Here is a 16,845-nt window from a genome sequence, read left to right as displayed (position 1 = left end):
AGCCTTGTTCTGCAGCCCCTCACCAGCTCAGTCTCCCTTCTCTGTCCCCCTCCAGCTCCTTGGTGTCCTTCCTGTGCTGCGGTGCCCAGCACTGAGCGCAGCACTGGAGGTGTGGCCTCAGCAAGGCTGAGCACAGAGCACAGATCCCCTCCCTGCTCCTGCTGCCCACTCTGCTTCTAATCCAGGCCAGGATGCTGCTGGCCCTCTTGGCCACCTGGGCACACTGCTGGCTCCTCTTCCTCCTCCTGTCCATCAGCACCCCCAGGTCCTTTTCCCCCACGCAGCTCTCCAGCTACTCTTCCCCAAGCTTGTAGCACTGCATGGGGTTGTTGTGGCCCAGGTGCAGGACCTGGCACTTGGCCTTGTTGGAGCTCATACAGTTGACCTCTCTGGCCCATTCTTTTGCAGGCAGGTTTTCTGACTCCACAAAAATGCCACTGGCTTCACTGAGGGTTTTTGGCCTGTAGATGCTCTTCCTGCTGCTCCTAGTGCAAAACTCAGGCAGTGAGTTCTGAGCAGCAGAAAGCAAAACCAACCTTCCTTTGGGACTGGCATTGCTTTTTGTGAGATTGGAGGCCGACCAAGTGCCTGACGCTGTGCAGGAAAACATTGCTTGTTTTTGTGTTCAGCACCCCTGCTCGTACAGAACAGTGTCATGTCTTTCATTCATTTCTCTGTGAGAGGCTGATGCTTGCACTAGTGTCTCTGCAATAACCTGAAATGTTGATGCCTTGGTTGCTGTGCTGAGTGAGCTGTTCTTTCTTCCACACTGTGTTTCTGACATTCTGGTTTTCACATGGGAATACAACCTTTTGTAGCCAGCACTGAAGAAAGTGATTTGCTCCTAGCAGAAAACTGCCATTTTAATCTTTACTTCAGTATTGTCTTCTGTAGGCAGGCTTGGTTTGTTTGTTCAGCTTGCTTTAACTCTTTAGTTTGCAGCAGAAGCCAAGCTAGCTTGTGGTGACCCCCATCTGGGGATGACCTGAAGGTACCTTATGCCCATATCCAGTTTCGGATCACTCCCTTAAATCAGAGCCTGTTTTAAGAGCTGGGGGGTTGGGGGGGCGTGGGGGTGGGAAAGATTTGCTTTGCTTGACACTAGAAGATGACACAACAGAAGTTATTTTTCACATTATCCCTTGAAAAGCAAGTGATCTTTACTTCTTTTCAGATACATTTTAATAAAGGCCTTGCCATAGATGGAATGACGCTCCGTACCTTGAAAGATGATGGCTATAAGGCAGTCTTCATTGGAATAGGTAAGAAATGCTCAGTGTCTGTTGTTCTTCTGCTGATTTGGGAGCCATTGGGTAAGGAGTGAGTGACTCAGCCTTTGTAGTCTTGTGTGGTTCTCTCAAAAGGGTCAACTGTCCATTCACGTTGGGCAGCAGCTGTTGTGCTTTGCAGTTTGGGGGCCATTGGGTGACGAAGGCACAAACATTGGGTGTGAAGGCACAAACCCTGTTGCTGTATAGCAACAAGATTCCAGAAAGGCAGAGAGCAGAGAAGCTCAGAAGTCTTCCCAGAAGTCCTTTATTGCTGCATTGTAGAATCCTCAGCATTACAGAGTCTCAGAGTCCCACTTACAGAAGTAGTCCTGGAAGCCCTTATCAGGTGAAGCAGCTCACAGAAGTCCTGAGCATATCCCTAGCAGCATCCCTACACCAAAGCCCTAGCCAGAAGATGCAGCTAACAGAAGCCCCTAGCCCCCCTGTCTGTTCCTAACCTAAGTCCCTAACCCCAGTAATTGTTGCTCAGAGTGGTTGGGTTTTATACTCTTTGTTATCAATCCCTTAACCAGTAAAACCCAACCACATCTATCAGCTAAAATCTTTTCCCAATGCCAGCATGCCAAGGAGGTGGCTTCTGCAGCCTGGTCCAATCCCAGGGTGCCAAGGTGAGGCTGTTGTTCTTGGCACCCATGGAATGTGATTGTTTGGCTCTAGGCAGCTAAAGAATTGGTCAGCTAAGGAATGCTGCACTCTGCACACATCCAGCAGCTGCCCTCAGAACAGTGGCTGCAACAACTGTCCTACAGCTTAGCACCTTGACGTTCAGCAAACATCTAAGATTAGCCTGGGACTTGTGTCTATGTTAATAGCATGATATGAGACAGCTGCCTTGTGAAAGTATGGAACATGGGGAAAAGTTTGGAAACCCAGGAAGCTAAAGCTGGCTGTCTTAGAACAGCTACTTGCTAAACTTCTCACACTTACACAACAGGTCTTTTAAGTAAGATGAGGCTGTAGCTGAAGTGGTTGATTTATTGCTTGTTTGTGTAGTTAAAAAAGGGATGAATGGGAAAACTTCCTTGCAATTAATTGCCATATTGGCCCATGGTGATAACAACACAAGTTCCATTTTCCATTTTTTTTTTTTTTTTGCCACCAGCTTCCTATCTCCACATAATTACTGCCTCTGTGTGCGAGCCAGTGATACCATGCTTGGGTGCTTGCTTTTTTTTTTCCCCTTTTCCTCCACAGAAAGGATGTAACCTCCCTCAGCTAGGCTGTAGTGAAATGTAATTATGGGATGGGTTAACAAAATAAGCTGACTTTGACTCATACTAAACCTGGCATCACAGGTCTGTCTTCTTTCATATGCTAAAGAAGTCCTGCACCTGCCTGCTATCTGAATCGCTGCTTCTTTCTAGTGTTAGAGGAGAATTGTTATCCATTTACAAGTATTTTGAAGTACAGCTGGACCCATCACTACCAGATGATAGGCATTTCGAGCAGGCATCTTCTACAGTTGATATGAGGCTTAATGCTCTTTATTGATCTCGACGTTGCCTAAGTGAACATAATAGGAAACAAGTTGTCCAACTGTTCCTCCTTCCTATTATTGATTACAGAGATGTAATTCCTCGCGCAGCGACAACTGTTGTTTACCATCTGGTTGTGCACTATAATAAGCTTTTGCAGGTCTATTCTGTGGTGTGATTATAATACAGAGTGCTGTGATTTATCTAGTCCTAAAGCCTCACATTATTAGAGACTTCACAGGCACGGGAATTCCGATGCGTCCTCTTTGGATGTCAGTGTGTACAAGACAATGGTCTGACTTACCTCCTTTATTGTCTTCCTCTCTGTCTACAAACTGCTTTCTGAAATCTCACCCCCCCAAACATAAAAACCAAAACCAAAACCAAAACAAAAAAACAACCAAGTAAACAAAAAAAAAACCCCACCCACCAAAAAAAAAAAAAAAAGAGGGGATTAATTCATAAATAAGGGGAAAAAAATGATCAGTCGCCTTTGGAATCTCAGCATGGTTCCTCTGCAGTTCTGACTCAGAAATTCACATCAGCAGCTCAGCTGAAGGTTAGCAAAAGTGACCACCGAGTGCTGCACACAGGACTGGAAGGTTTGCTTTGTGTGTGTGACCTTCATTTGCTCAGTTTTACTTTCTGACCTTAATAAAGTTACCTCGGTATAAAATGTTTTCGGTTGGAGCTCTGTGTGGAGAGGGTTGTGCCATACAGATGCTAGGGAAAGGCACACAGCCAGCATTTGAATAAACAGGAGAAGGTATTTGAAGCATATTTCTGCTGTAGACCACATGTTCACTGATTGTATTAGGAAACAGAGGCTATCAATGCTAATGAAGGATTATGTGTTCCTATAAAGTTTTGGTACTGGAGGCTACCTTGCATTCATGATGAAGCTGATCCCTCTCTATTACCCTCATGTCTGCCTCTCATCTCCTTTGTGAGAAACTAGACATTAATGTGTCCTTGCATACAGGTGGGAAAAGATGGAAGACAGACCAAGGGCTACAGATTTTTAGGGTTTGCTCTATTAATGCAATCATAGAATTGTCAGGGTTAGAAGGGACCTCAAGGATCATCCAGTTCCAAACCCCCCCTGCCATGACCAGGGACACCTCACACTACAGCAGGTTGCTCACAGCCACATCCAGCCTGGCTGCAAAAACCTCCAGGGATGAGGCTTCCACCACCTCCCTGGGCAACCTGTGCCAGTGTCTCACCACCCTCATGGGGAAGAACTTCTTCCTAACATCCAATCTGAATCTTCCCATTTTCAGTTTTGCTCCATTCCCCCCAGTCCTTGTCACTCCCTGACACCCTCAAAAGTCCCTCCCCAGCTTTCTGGTAGCCTTCTTCAGATACTGGAAGGCCACAAGAAGGTCTCCTCAGAGCCTTCCCTTCTCCAGATTGAACAACCCCAACTCTCTCAGTCAGTCCTCATAGCAGAGCAGCTCCAGCCCTCTGCTCACCCTCATGGCCCTTCTCTGGACACCTTCCAGCACCTCCAAATCCTTCCTGTAACAGAAGCTCCGGAACTGGACCCAGAGCTCCAGGTGTGGTCTCAGCAGAGTGGAGCAGAGGGGGAGAATCCCCTCCCTGGCCCTGCTGGCCACACTTCTCTTGCTGCAGCCCAGGCTCTGCTTGGCTCTCTGGGCTGCAAGTGCTCACTGCTGGCTCCTGTTGAGCTTCTCATCCACCAGCAATGAGCATTTGCAGATCCTCAACAGCAGCAGTTTTTTCTGTCGTGTTTCTGTAGTGTTTTTCTTTTTGTATGTTTTGCCTGCTGAACAAAATACATTGGATGGAAAGTGGCATTTGAGTGTTACTCTGAATCATGGAGAGAAAATAATTAGAGAAGGTTTTTCTTTTATAAAGTTGTTGTAATTTGCTCCTGAATGAATCTTGATGCCTTGATGGAAAATAAACAAGGTAGTTTTCAGATTTCCCTATGTTACAGTTAGAAGGGGGAACTTTAACTTAGATCATGACTGCAAAGACTGAAAGTAAGATAAATTGCCATTGATAAGGTCTGTAGAATTCATTGGATTGCTAATGGCATATAGAGCAGAGGCAAAAACAGTTCTCTGTCTTCTCTTCTTCTGTCACTTCTGCTTGCAACTTCTCCCTCTTTCTCTTCCATGGCCTTGCCAGGGGATCTCTGTTTGGGCTGCTGTGTGAGGTAAGAGGAAGGAGGGAGGGAGTGGGGGAGGAGGCAAGTGGTCCCCCTTGATCTGTCCAGGGGATTCTGTGGAGTTTCTGTGTTGTTTATAAATTGTAAATATCTCTCTATATTGTACACATGATGTCTATTTTGTACATATTCATTGCATTTCATATTTCTAGATTGTAGTTTGCTTGTAAACAGAGTTTCATTTGCTTCCATCCCAAACTGAGTTGGCCTGACAATTTTTATTTTGGGGGTAATTCTCTCCTACTTTAGCTGGGGGGTAATTTCAACCTACCACACCCTATTAGTGAAAAAAAAAAAAAAAAAACAAACCAAAAAGTGAGTGGTTGTGTAAAAGAAGATGAAATCCCTGATGGGACCAGAAAATACACTTGTGAGAAGACTTTTTAATAGCAGTGGGATTTTGGAAGACTACATTTTCAAATGAGCTGGCAGTCAGCTTATGAAGTCAGTTAGAATTGTGCAAGTCCATGGTGTGACTCATGAAATGGAGGAGTGCTTGTCACTAGCCAGCTACGTGAAGGCAGGTGGAGATGCAAAGGGAACTTCGAAAGCTGTTTTCCATACAGCCATCAGGGAAGATCTGCTGCATTGTGGGAATGTTGGATGAGGCAGGAAAAGCACACTCCTCAGCCTGGGCTATGGAAAGGGAAGCACAGGAGGCTGAAATTTGATCACTTCTAGCAAGTGACCATAGTGAAGAACACAGAAAAGGCTTTTGTGAGAGAGCTATTTGGGAAGATGTTAGAAGTGTGCTCTAGTCAACATATTTGCTATGTTTCACACCTGAAAGGGTAAGGAATTCCTAAGAGGTCCACTAAGGGATACAGGTTGAGAGTGTTACTCTAAAATTACCATTATAACTATTATTAATAATAACAATAATAATAAATAAAGATGCTTAGCCTTGAGGCTATGATGGTTTATCTCTGGTCAGTAGACCTGGTACATTTAAGTCACTGTTTAAAGCTCAAGAGACCACCTTGGACTGGAGCTGAATATGAGCAGATGGCCAGGAGATGTAATCCTAGATGTTGCTTCTGGCAACTTCTATACTGGTTTGTTTTTCCTCCATATTGGTTTATTTTGCACCTTCTTACCTTTCCCACTTAGGCTGTGGCTGTGTGTAATGTTGTAGAGACCAAGGTGGAATTAGGGGTTCTAAAGACATGCATGGAACTAGCAGTGACTAGATGAGAGGAGAAGCTTTGATAGTGATTTGGAAAGCCATCAGTCTGGACAATGGCATCCTGGAAGTCAACACTGCCCTCTCATAGCAGTAGCCCAGAACAAACAGTAGGGAAATCTGTGTCACAGCATTGCCTGTTACCTATTTTGCTTTTGGTAGTTCTTTCCTCCAGTCTCCTTATCTGAACTGTTTCATGCATCTATTTCTTAATGCTGTACTTCTGTTTATTGCTAGAGGATTAATATGTGAATTGCCTCTTGCCTGTCCAGCATTTCCTCTCATGTCCTTTCAGTTTCCTCTCTACAAAGATTTTGCAACATCTGGCAGAGGATGTATCTTGTGCTTTGCATACAGAGACCCAAGAGATAGACCCTTCTGTTCTTCTCCAGCAGTCCTGATTTCAGAACACAGCTAACTTAAAGAGAAAAGGCTAGTCCATGACTCTGAGTTTCATGCAACAAAATTACAGGCAACAGCAAACATGAGAATGTTTACTTGAGAGCAAAATGCAGCAGCCAGGAAAATACTTTATGGGAGTCTCTACTATATTTTTTAGTTCTCTCTTCCTTGTCATTTAGTCCAATGCAATTCCTAGTCATAATCCATTTTATTTCAATAAGTGATTAAAAATGCTGTTTAAGAACTAGGGGTGCAGCATTAAGAGTCCTTACAATTTTCATTTACAAGTTTAATTTATCTTCCAGTTGCAGATCTCCAGGTTTCATTTTGTTATTCACAGGCATTAGTGCATAGGAATTACATCTCCCAAATGAATTTGAAAGTTTTAAAACTAATCTCTACCTCCTTTCCAGATTTGATAGATTGCACTCAATATATTTTACCTAGAAGCAGCTCTGCTTTCTGATAAGAAATATTTGTGGAGGATTGGTGACTGAGCTGAGAAGCCAGTTTGAAAATCTTGCTAATAAAACATACAGTCACAGTCATAGTCACAGGATATCAGAGGTTGGAAAGGACCTAAAGAGATCATCAGGTCCAACCCCCCTGCCAGAGCAGGATCACTTAGGGTAGTCCACACAGGAATGCATCCAGGTGGGTTTGGAAAGTCTCCAGAGAAGGAGACTCCACAACCCCTGTGGGCAGCCTGCTCCAGGGCTCTGTCACCTTCACTGGAAAGAAGTTTCTCCACATGTTGTGCTGAAATATTCTCTGTTCAAGTTTGAACCCATTGTTCCTTGTCTTATCACTGTGCACCACCCAAAAGAGCCTGGCCCCCTCCACTTGACACCCGCCCCTCAAATATTGATAGACATTATTCAGATCCCCTCTCAATCCTCTCCTTTCCAGACTAAACAGCCCCAGGGCTCTCAGCCTCTCCTCACCAGGCAGTGCTCCAGACCCTTCAGCATCCTTGTAGCCCTCCCTTGGACTCTCTCCAGCAGATCCCTGTCCCTCTTGAACTGGGGAGCCCAGAATTGGATGCAATATTGCAGGTGAGGTCTCAGCAGGGCAGAGAAGATGGGGAGGAGAACCTCCCTGGCTCTGCTGGACACACTCCTCTGAATGTACCCCAGGATCCCATTGGCCTTCTTGGCCACCAGTATCATGGTATGACAGTATCTCAGAGGTTGGAAGGGTACTCCAGAGATCACCAGGTCCAACCCCACTGCCAGAGCAGGATCACTTAGGGTAGTCTGCGCAGGAGTGCATCTGGGTGGGTTTGGAAAGTCTTCAGAGGAGACTCCACAACCCCCCTGGGCAGCCTGCTCCAGGGCTCTGTCACCCTCACTATAAAGAAGTTTCTCCTCATGTTGAGGTGAAATCTTCTCTGTTCAAGTTTGACCCCATTATTCCCTGGCTTATCACTGTGAACCACCCAAAAGAGCCTGGCCCCACCCACTTGACACCCACCCACCAGGGCACATTGCTGTCCCATGCAGAACTTGTCCACCAGCACTCCCAGGTCCTTTTCCACAGGGGTGCTCTCCAGTTCTATGGTTCTGTGGCACAAGACTCCACAAAGCATTCTATATTCTTTTTGAAAGGGAAAATACAAAACTACTTTGTATTATTAGAACTGTTTAATTGATTGAAAGCCAGTGACTTCAGGACTGGAATAATTTAAGGATGTTCCATGTGACATTCAGGCAAATATAAGGAAAGGCTGCCACCAGGAACATGTTTGCTGCAGGCTTTCACTCAGACCTCTGTCCTTACTCTGTGTAATTATCACAACATTTATATAACTACTCCATTCTCTCCCTATAAAAATCAGATAAAAAGACATCTCCAAAGATGGTTTTATGTGATAAAATGTTTTTAAAAACCATAACCCTCCCTTCCCAAAATTACTTAGACCCTTTAAGACCCTAGGCTTAAACTTGCAGCACTAACTAATCAGTTAATTTCTCATGAAAGGGCAAATGCAGCTAGTAATGAAGCTTTCTTGTTTATTCCTCCATCTTGTGATGCTGAATGGCTACAAAATCAGTTTTGTTGTATTAGGGTGTTCAGAGGTTCTGTTAAAGAGTGCAAAACAGTAGGTTGGGTGAGGATACAGACTAAACCAAAGCAGATTGTTGTTTGGAGGTATCCCAAATTGTATCTCCTGCTTGCAAGGGATAAAACTGTACATAAAAAAAAGGGAAAAAAAAAGGAAGAGAAAAAAGAAATCCCCTGTGGGAAGAACCTTTATGATAATTGCAGTCATTCATAGGTAATTAACATAGCATTCAAACAATAAATATGATCAGATGATTCCAGTGATTGGGATGAAATTACACACCAAAAAAAAAAAAATCAAAAAAGTAAATGAATGAGCCTTAGAAGTCCAAGCACTGATGCACCTTGTTTTTAAAGGACCCCAGTGAGATTGATTTACTGTCTCTTCCCCCCCCCCAAAAGTAAGTAATCTCCTCATGCCTGTTATTATCTTCTGATTAACTATGCAGTGCCACCTGGTGTGCAGATGGGAAGAATATTACACATCAAGAGCTCTGTTCACACCCACCCACCCAGATATAAACCTACATGGCAAAAACTGAACAGATGTTCATTTTGCTTCTGCTGGGGGGGGGGGGGGGGGAGGAAGGGGGAACTTAAAAAAAAATTTGTACATGGTGCTCCTGATTCATAAACTAAATTTGGAGGACATGAAATCTGCATATGGGGCCCTGCAGGCCCATGGCCAGGACAGAGACTGATGGAAGAAATATGTCACATTCAAAATAGTTCTCATTTCAGGTTGTGGAGACACTTTTATTTGTGTGCTGCTCTGGTTTTTTGGTTTGGTTTTTGCTTTTTTATTTTGTTTTGTTGGTTTTGGTTTGTTTGTTTGTTTGTTTGGGGTTTTTTTGGTTTACCTTGTATTTCTGATTTGGCTTTTTCCCTTCGCTTGCTGTTTCACTTAGCACCTCCAGAGGGAAAAGTTTAGAGGCAGAACCCTTTGAAAGCATATCCAGGATTTAGATTCATCTCTTGGTTGCTGGTGGTTTCTCAGAATTCTTTTCTGTTTCTTTTCTTTTAAGATTTTCTCTAAAATTATGCTTTTAGGCCTTTTTTGCGAAGACCTCTTTGTCTCAGCAAGTAATGTAAAATAGAAAGAACTTTAGCAACCATTGTGCAGCCTTAGGATCTTAACATCTTCTAAGCTCTAATTTTGGAGCTTTGTTTTTTCTGTTCCTTTGCATTATTTTATAATTCCATAAGTATTTTGACACTTGGGACGAGAAGCTGGACAGGAGCGGGCAGTGTGAGCTTGCAGCCCAGAAGGCCAATGGCAGCCTGGGCTGCAGCCAAAGCAGCGTGGCCAGCAGAGCCAGAGAGGTGATTCTGCCACTGTGCTCTGCTCTGCTCTGGGGAGACCTCACCTGCAGTATTGCTCTGGAGCCTTCAACACAGGAAGGACATGGACCTGATGGAGCAGGTCCAGAGGAGAGCAACAAAACTGATCAGGGGGGTTGGAGCAGCTCTGCTACGAGGACAGGCTGAGGGAGCTGGGGGTGTTCAGCCTGGAGAAGAGGAGGCTCCAGGGAGACCTAAGAGCAACCTGCCAGTACCTGAAGGGGGCTACAAGAAGGCTGGAGAGAGACTGTTTGCAAAGGCCTGCAGGGACAGGATGAGGGACAATGGCTTCAAACTAGAGCAGAGCAGATTGAGATTGGATGTGAGGAATAAGTTCTGCACCATGAGGGTGGTGGAACACTGGAACAGGTTGCCTAGAGAGGTGGTTGGGGCCCCATCCCTGGAGATATTGAGGGTGAGGCTGGACAGGGCTCTGGGCAACCTGATCTAGTTGGGGATGTCCCTGCTGACTGTATCAGGGTTTGGACTGGATGACCTTTGGAGGTCCCTTCCCACCCAGATCATTCTCTATGATTCTGTGAAGTGTGATGCAGGTTTAGCTGCAGAGAAGCTGAAGCCTAAAGCCCAGATGAAACACAACAAGCAAGGGAGAAAACCAATATGTTGGATGTCAGAGGAGGAAACAATGATGTTGTTGGAAACGTGATCAACTGGATACTCACCACAAGTGTGTGCCCTCCTTAATTTCTGGATTGGTTTTATTGATGCTTGTAGATGAGGGTTGTCATTGTCTGAGAGTCTTGAAAAGACAGTGCCTTTCACTCAGGAGTTTGAGAAGGATGACAGCAGGCAGTAGTACCTTTAGACAGTAAGAGGTAAATCACTATGTGCAGAGTCAGGTGGAACACTTGGAATTACATTTTATTGTGACAAAGCAAAATATTCAAATCCACTTTGCCTTGAAGAGCTGTGAGACGTTGGTGTTAGGTGCAATGAGAATAAAGTCATCAAGAATTTAGTGCAAAATAAGAACAAAACTGCACATAGAGCTGCAATGCATGACATGAGGTCCCCAGGAGGCAGGTCTATACAAGGCTGTGCAGGCAAGTGTTGGACTTGCTTGAAGTCTGCCTCCCGGAAGGCCTTAGCTTATGCCTCATAGCTTGGAGAATGAATGCACTCTTCAGTAACACCACATTGCTTCCTTTTAACTTGTGTCATGAGAAGAGAACATAAAGAATGTATAGATAGATAGATGGATGGATAGATAGATAGATAGATAGATAGATAGATAGATAGATAGATGATAGATAGATAGAAAAATAGATGATAGATAGATGGATAGATAGATAATAGATAAATAGAAAGATAGATAGATAGATGGATAGATAGATGGATAGATGATAGATGTGAAAGATAGAAAGAATAGATAGAAAGATAGATAGAAAGAAAGAATAGATAGAAAGATAGATGATAGATAGATGATAGATAGACAGAAGGATAGATACATAGAAAGATAGATAGAAAGGTAGAATGAATAGATAGAAAGATAGATGATAGATAGATAGATGGATAGATAGAAAGATAGATAGATAGAAAGAATAGCTAGAAAGAAAGAAAGATAGATAGATAGATAGATAGATAGATAGATAGATAGATAGATAGGTAGATAGAAAGATATGTGATAGAAAGATAGGTATATAGATGAATCAATGGATGGATAGATAGGTAGATAGAAAGATAGAAAGGAGATAGATAGATAGATAGATAGATAGATAGATAGATAGATAGATAGATAAAGAGTATATAAGAAATTGCACCATAAATGGGTTCTGATATAAAAAATGTTATTCCTCAATATTCAGGTTATTCCCCATCTTCTGCTGATTTTTAATATGTCATTATATCTAACAATATATTACCTTTATGGATGATAATGATATATATTTATAACACCACTTTGTGGCACTTTTAGGCTGATGCCTAACCCACCACACATTTTAAATAGAATATTTAATATTGAATGTTTAATGTGTAATTTAATATATTACATAACATATAATAGATAATATAATAAAATGTATGTATTAGATAATATATTATGTATCCTATATTGTGTTACATATTATATAGTCTATTTAATTCTATTCATTATATCATACATATATTATATTAATATATTATACATATATTTATATTATATTATAGAATAGTATAGTATATTATAGTGTATATATAGAGAGTATATTATATATTATACTATATTATATTATATATATCATAAATATCTGTTATATATCCCATTAAATAGAACCTTTACTATTTAAACTTGCTTTTATTCCCAGTGCAGCATCTTTCTTGCAGACCAACAACGTAGAGGCATCCAAGAATTGTTGTGCTTGAGGCATCTTTTCCTTCTCTTAGTGTCTGCAGTAAGCTACTCTCCCAGTCCCACAGTCCTCAGGACTGCTCTGCATGTTGGCAGAACATTCCTCATACATATCAGAAGCAGTAAGCTGTTGAAAGATTTCAGAATTCAGATGCACAAACCACCTTTTTTATTATTAATAGTTCTAGGACAGTTAAAAAAATATTAAGAAATACTAATAATCTGCCCATGGGCATCCTTAAGTTATTTGCTTGGAAAGGACATGGATTTCCATGCTTTTATTTACTTATCTTTCCAACCAAAAAACTGCTCAGCATAACAATCTCTGCTGCACATATTTTCAAAAACACTCTGCTGTCTCTTCCCAAGGTACTGGACAGTTTCCCTGAAGAAATGATCATATAAATACAATGACAAAAGTCAGTTTGAGTCATATTGGTTTACAAGTAGGTTTTCTTTCGCTGTGTCTTTGTTTCTTTGTTTGGTTTTTTAATCTCTCAGGAGATGAAGCTAACATTATTTATCACTCGTGGGAAGTTTATTCATAGTTTTTTTGGTCATTCTGATGTTTGAGAAGTACGTAAGAAAACGTAATGATGGAGGAAAGCGTGATGGCGAGGGTCCAGAGGAGGGCCACAAAAATGATCAGTGATTTGGAACACTTGGGGGTGTTCAGCCTGGAGAAGAGGAGGCTCCAGGGAGACCTAATAGCAGCCTGCCAGTACCTGAAGGGGACTACAGGAAGGCTGGAGAGAGACTGTTTGCAAAGGCCTGCAGGGACAGGAGGAGGGCCAATGGCTTCAAACTAGAGCAGAGCAGATTTAGATTGGATGTGAGGAACAAGTTCTGAACCATGAGGGTGATGGAACACTGGAACAAGTTGCCCAGGGAAGTGGTTGGGGATCCATCCTTGGAGATATTCAAGGTGAAGCTCAATGAGGCCCTGGGCAGCCTGATCTAGTTGGGGATGTCCCTGCTGACTGCAGGGAGGTCAGACTGGATGAGCTTTGGAGGTCCCTTCCAGCCCAGCCCATTCTACGATTTCAATGATTCAATGGTTCTATGATTCTTTGATGCTATGATTCTATGATTTTATGATATTGAACAAAATGGTGATGGTAGATACTGCATTTTCATATTCTGTTACAGACTTCAGTGCTTTATACCTAAAGAGCTCTGCTTGCTTGCCTGTTGTTTCTGAAAGTCCACTGCACTATGCAGTTACTTTCATCTTCTGGATGTACAAGGACTGATTATGCTGCCATCTTTTTAATTCCATGTTAGCACTCAGACAAAGAATGTACAACTATCTGGAATGCAGCTGGTAGGCTGGTGCATGCCCATTCACATCAGTCAATCTCTGTTTCCTTGTAGGGAGGGTGTGTGTCATCCAGTATGTATTTCAGAATCACAGAACTCATCTGGTTGGAAGAGCCCTCCAAGCTCATCCAATCCAACCCTCCACCCAGCACTGCAAGGTCAACACAAACCATGTCCCTAAGCACCAGCTCCACAGGCTGCTGGAACACCTCCAGGGATGGGGACTCCAGCACTGCCCTGGGCAGACCATTCCCATGGCTGAGAACCCTCTATGGGGAGAAATATTTCCTAGCATCCAGCCTGAACCTCCCCTGGGGCAGCTTGGAACCATTTCCTCTGCTCCTGTCTCTAGCCAGGAAGGAGCAGAGGCTGCCCCCTCCTCACTCCAACCTCCCTTCAGGGAGCTGGAGAGAGCAATGAGGTCTCCCTCAGCCTCCTCTTCTCCAGCCTGAACACCCCCAGCTCCCTCAGCCCCTCCTCTAGCCCAGGTGCTCCAGGCCCTTCTCCAGCCTTGTTGCCCTTCTCTGGACACTCTCCAGCCCCTCAATGTCCTTCCTGGAGTGAGTGGCCCAGAACTGAACACAGCACTCAAGGTGTGGCCTCCCCAGTGCTGAGCCCAGGGGGATGGTCACCTCCTGTCCCTGCTGCCCACCCTGTTTCTAACCCCAGCCAGGATGCCTTTGGCTTTCTTGGCCCCCTGGGCACTGCTGGCTCATATTTAACCCACTGTCAACCACCAACCCCAGGTCCACCTCCAAGCCACCCACCCCTAGGTCTGTGGCTTCCCATGGGGTTGCTGTGACCCAGGTGGAGGACCTGGCCCTTGGCCTTGTTAATCTTCCTGCACTTAGCCTTTTAATGCAATCAGATACTTCTTGAAATGTTGTTCTACCTAAAATAGTAAGAGGACTGACACAATACAAAATTAAAAGAGTAGGTTTAGAAATTTCTTACTTCCCTTTGTCTCACGAAGGATAACTGGTTGGTTAAAACCCTGGCTTTGTTACATTTAATTCTTTTAAAGATTGTGCAGAAGAAGGAAATGGATCAAAGTCTCAGTTGCCTAGTGCCAGTCATTGGTGAGAAGATGGCAAACCCTTTTTTGTGCTAATGAATGAAGTTTTAAGCAGTACATCTTTATGTCTCATAATGTTTCTGAACTCATATTCCTTTCACTGTCCACTCAGCAAGGAGGATATCTGCTCCTCGAATTGAACTGAGGAGACAAAACCTGGCTTTGTGGTACATGCTGAAGGACCTTCAAGGATTCCTTTAGGAAATCTTCCTAATTTGCCATCTCTCTGTTTCAGGAAAGTGGTCCATAGGAAGTCAGCACTGGGCACAGGCAGGGCTCAAGGCTTCTGCCTGCTCCAGTGGTTGTCCTGTGCTTAGAATCATAGAATCATGGAATCAGTCAGGGTTGGAAGGGACCACAAGGGTCATCCAGTTCCAACCCCCCTGCCATGCCCAGGGACACCTCACACTACAGCAGGCTGGCCAGAGCCTCATCCAGCCTGGCCTTAAACACCTCCAGGGATGGGACCTCAACCACCTCCTTGCTTCTCAGACCCCTGTTTCCCTTTCCATCATTGCTTGGTAGTCAGGCTTGTGTTGGTCTAGGAACAGGTTGGTATGATGAAGGGCACTTACCTCATTTCAGGGGAAAATCCTGACACCTGGCTGGGCTTGAGGCCAGTTTTGGTCCTTGATGTAACTTGGGGCACACTCAGTAGTCATTCTGCTTTGCTGGGTGGGATTCACAGCCCAAGGGCCACCTGAAACCTGTTGCCTTTTTCTGCTTGAGGTCTGTGCCCACAGAAATCTCTTATTCCTTCCTTCAGGCTCAATGCATTATTTGAAAAGCTTTCATATCCCAGCAGTATTTGTAGTTTTCTTATCCAATACACTAGCTTCTAACATCACGGGAAGACACATCCACTGCCTTCCAGATTTTTTAGTTTTAATGGGTTGGTAGTTTGTAAAGGCAGCTGTGATAGTTTGAGCCCAGTACCTAGCTTAGACACAGAGCCTTTGAGTAAAAGATAATGTTAGGGATTGGACACAGAATGACAACAACAGAGAAGTTAATATCATTCCACTGGTGTGTTGTACCATAGCTACCTCTTGCTGTTCCTCTTCCTTGTTGCTTCTGCTTGCAACTTCTCTCTCTTTTTCTTCACGACCTTGCTGGGATAATCTGTGTTTTGTCTACTGAAAGGCTGTGTCCAGCAGGAGCAGGGAGGGGATTGTCCCCTGGGACTCAGCTCTGCTGAGGCCACACCTCGAGTGTTGTTTCCAGTTTTGGGCAGCTCAATCCAAGAGAGGATGTGGAGGTGCTGGAGCCAGGGCAGAGGAGGGCAAGGAAACTAGGAAGGGCCTAGAGAAGAAATCTGATGAAGAACAACTGAAGGAGCTGGGGATGGTTAGTGTGAAACAGAGGAGGCTGAGGAGAGACCTCCTGGCTCTCTACAGCTACCTGAAAGGAGGTTGTGGAGAGGTTGGTGCTGGTCTCTTCTCCCAGGTAATTAGTGATACAACAAGAGGGAACAGCCTCAAGCTATGCCTGGGTAGGTTTAGACTGGACATTAAGAAAAAAAATTTTCCCATCAAGAGTGGTCAGGCATTGGAATGTGCTGCCCAGGGAGGTGGTGGAGTCCCCAAGCCTGGATGTGTTTCAGGGTGGTTTGGATGTGGTGCTTAGGGCTCTGGTTTAGGGGTGAGCCTTGTAGAGTAGGGCTCTGGGTTGGACTTGGTGATGCTGAGGGGCTTTTCCCACCTGAGTGTTTCTGTGATTCTGTGATACTAGGTACTGGGGAGAAGGGAGGAAGGGTGGAGGGAGGAGGTTTGGCTGCATGCAGCCTCCTTTGAGGGAGTGAGGAGGCAAAGCAGTGTCTCCCTGGGTTGCCCAGGGGGGACTTCTGATTGCTGAGCTGCAAATACATGTAGCTATATTTTGAATATGTCATATCTCCTTATACAATTTCATAGGTAGTTCACTTTTTGTAAATACAGATTTGTTTTGCTTCCTAAACTTCTCTGAGCTAGTCTGGTGATTTATTCTGGGGGTCACCGTCCATTGTGGGGGAAGGGGAACCTCTGATTGGTGCAGCGGGAGGGGGAGGAGGGCAAATCCTAACCCTGCAACAGCAACAAACACCTGAGAAGAAAATTCTACATGTTGGCTGTAGGGAGTACTCTGTAGCTAAGCTGTGTAAATATTG

General features: G+C 44.1%; 1 protein-coding gene across 1 annotated transcript in view; it reads left to right on the top strand.

Moving 5' to 3' along the window:
• DPYD (dihydropyrimidine dehydrogenase) overlaps positions 1–16,845 on the top strand; it is a 605,351-nt gene that overhangs the window by 172,924 nt on the left and 415,582 nt on the right. Inside the window, exon 8 of the mRNA XM_054384577.1 lies at positions 1,175–1,262. Within this exon, the coding sequence (XP_054240552.1) occupies positions 1,175–1,262 (88 nt within the window). The remainder of the gene's footprint in view (positions 1–1,174; positions 1,263–16,845) is intronic.

Source organism: Indicator indicator, chromosome 10 (genome assembly GCF_027791375.1).
Source record: "Indicator indicator isolate 239-I01 chromosome 10, UM_Iind_1.1, whole genome shotgun sequence".
In the NCBI taxonomy this organism is placed as follows: Eukaryota; Metazoa; Chordata; class Aves; order Piciformes; family Indicatoridae; genus Indicator; species Indicator indicator.
Note: the sequence above shows the minus strand (reverse complement) of the source record. Positions and strands in the feature narration are given on the sequence as shown.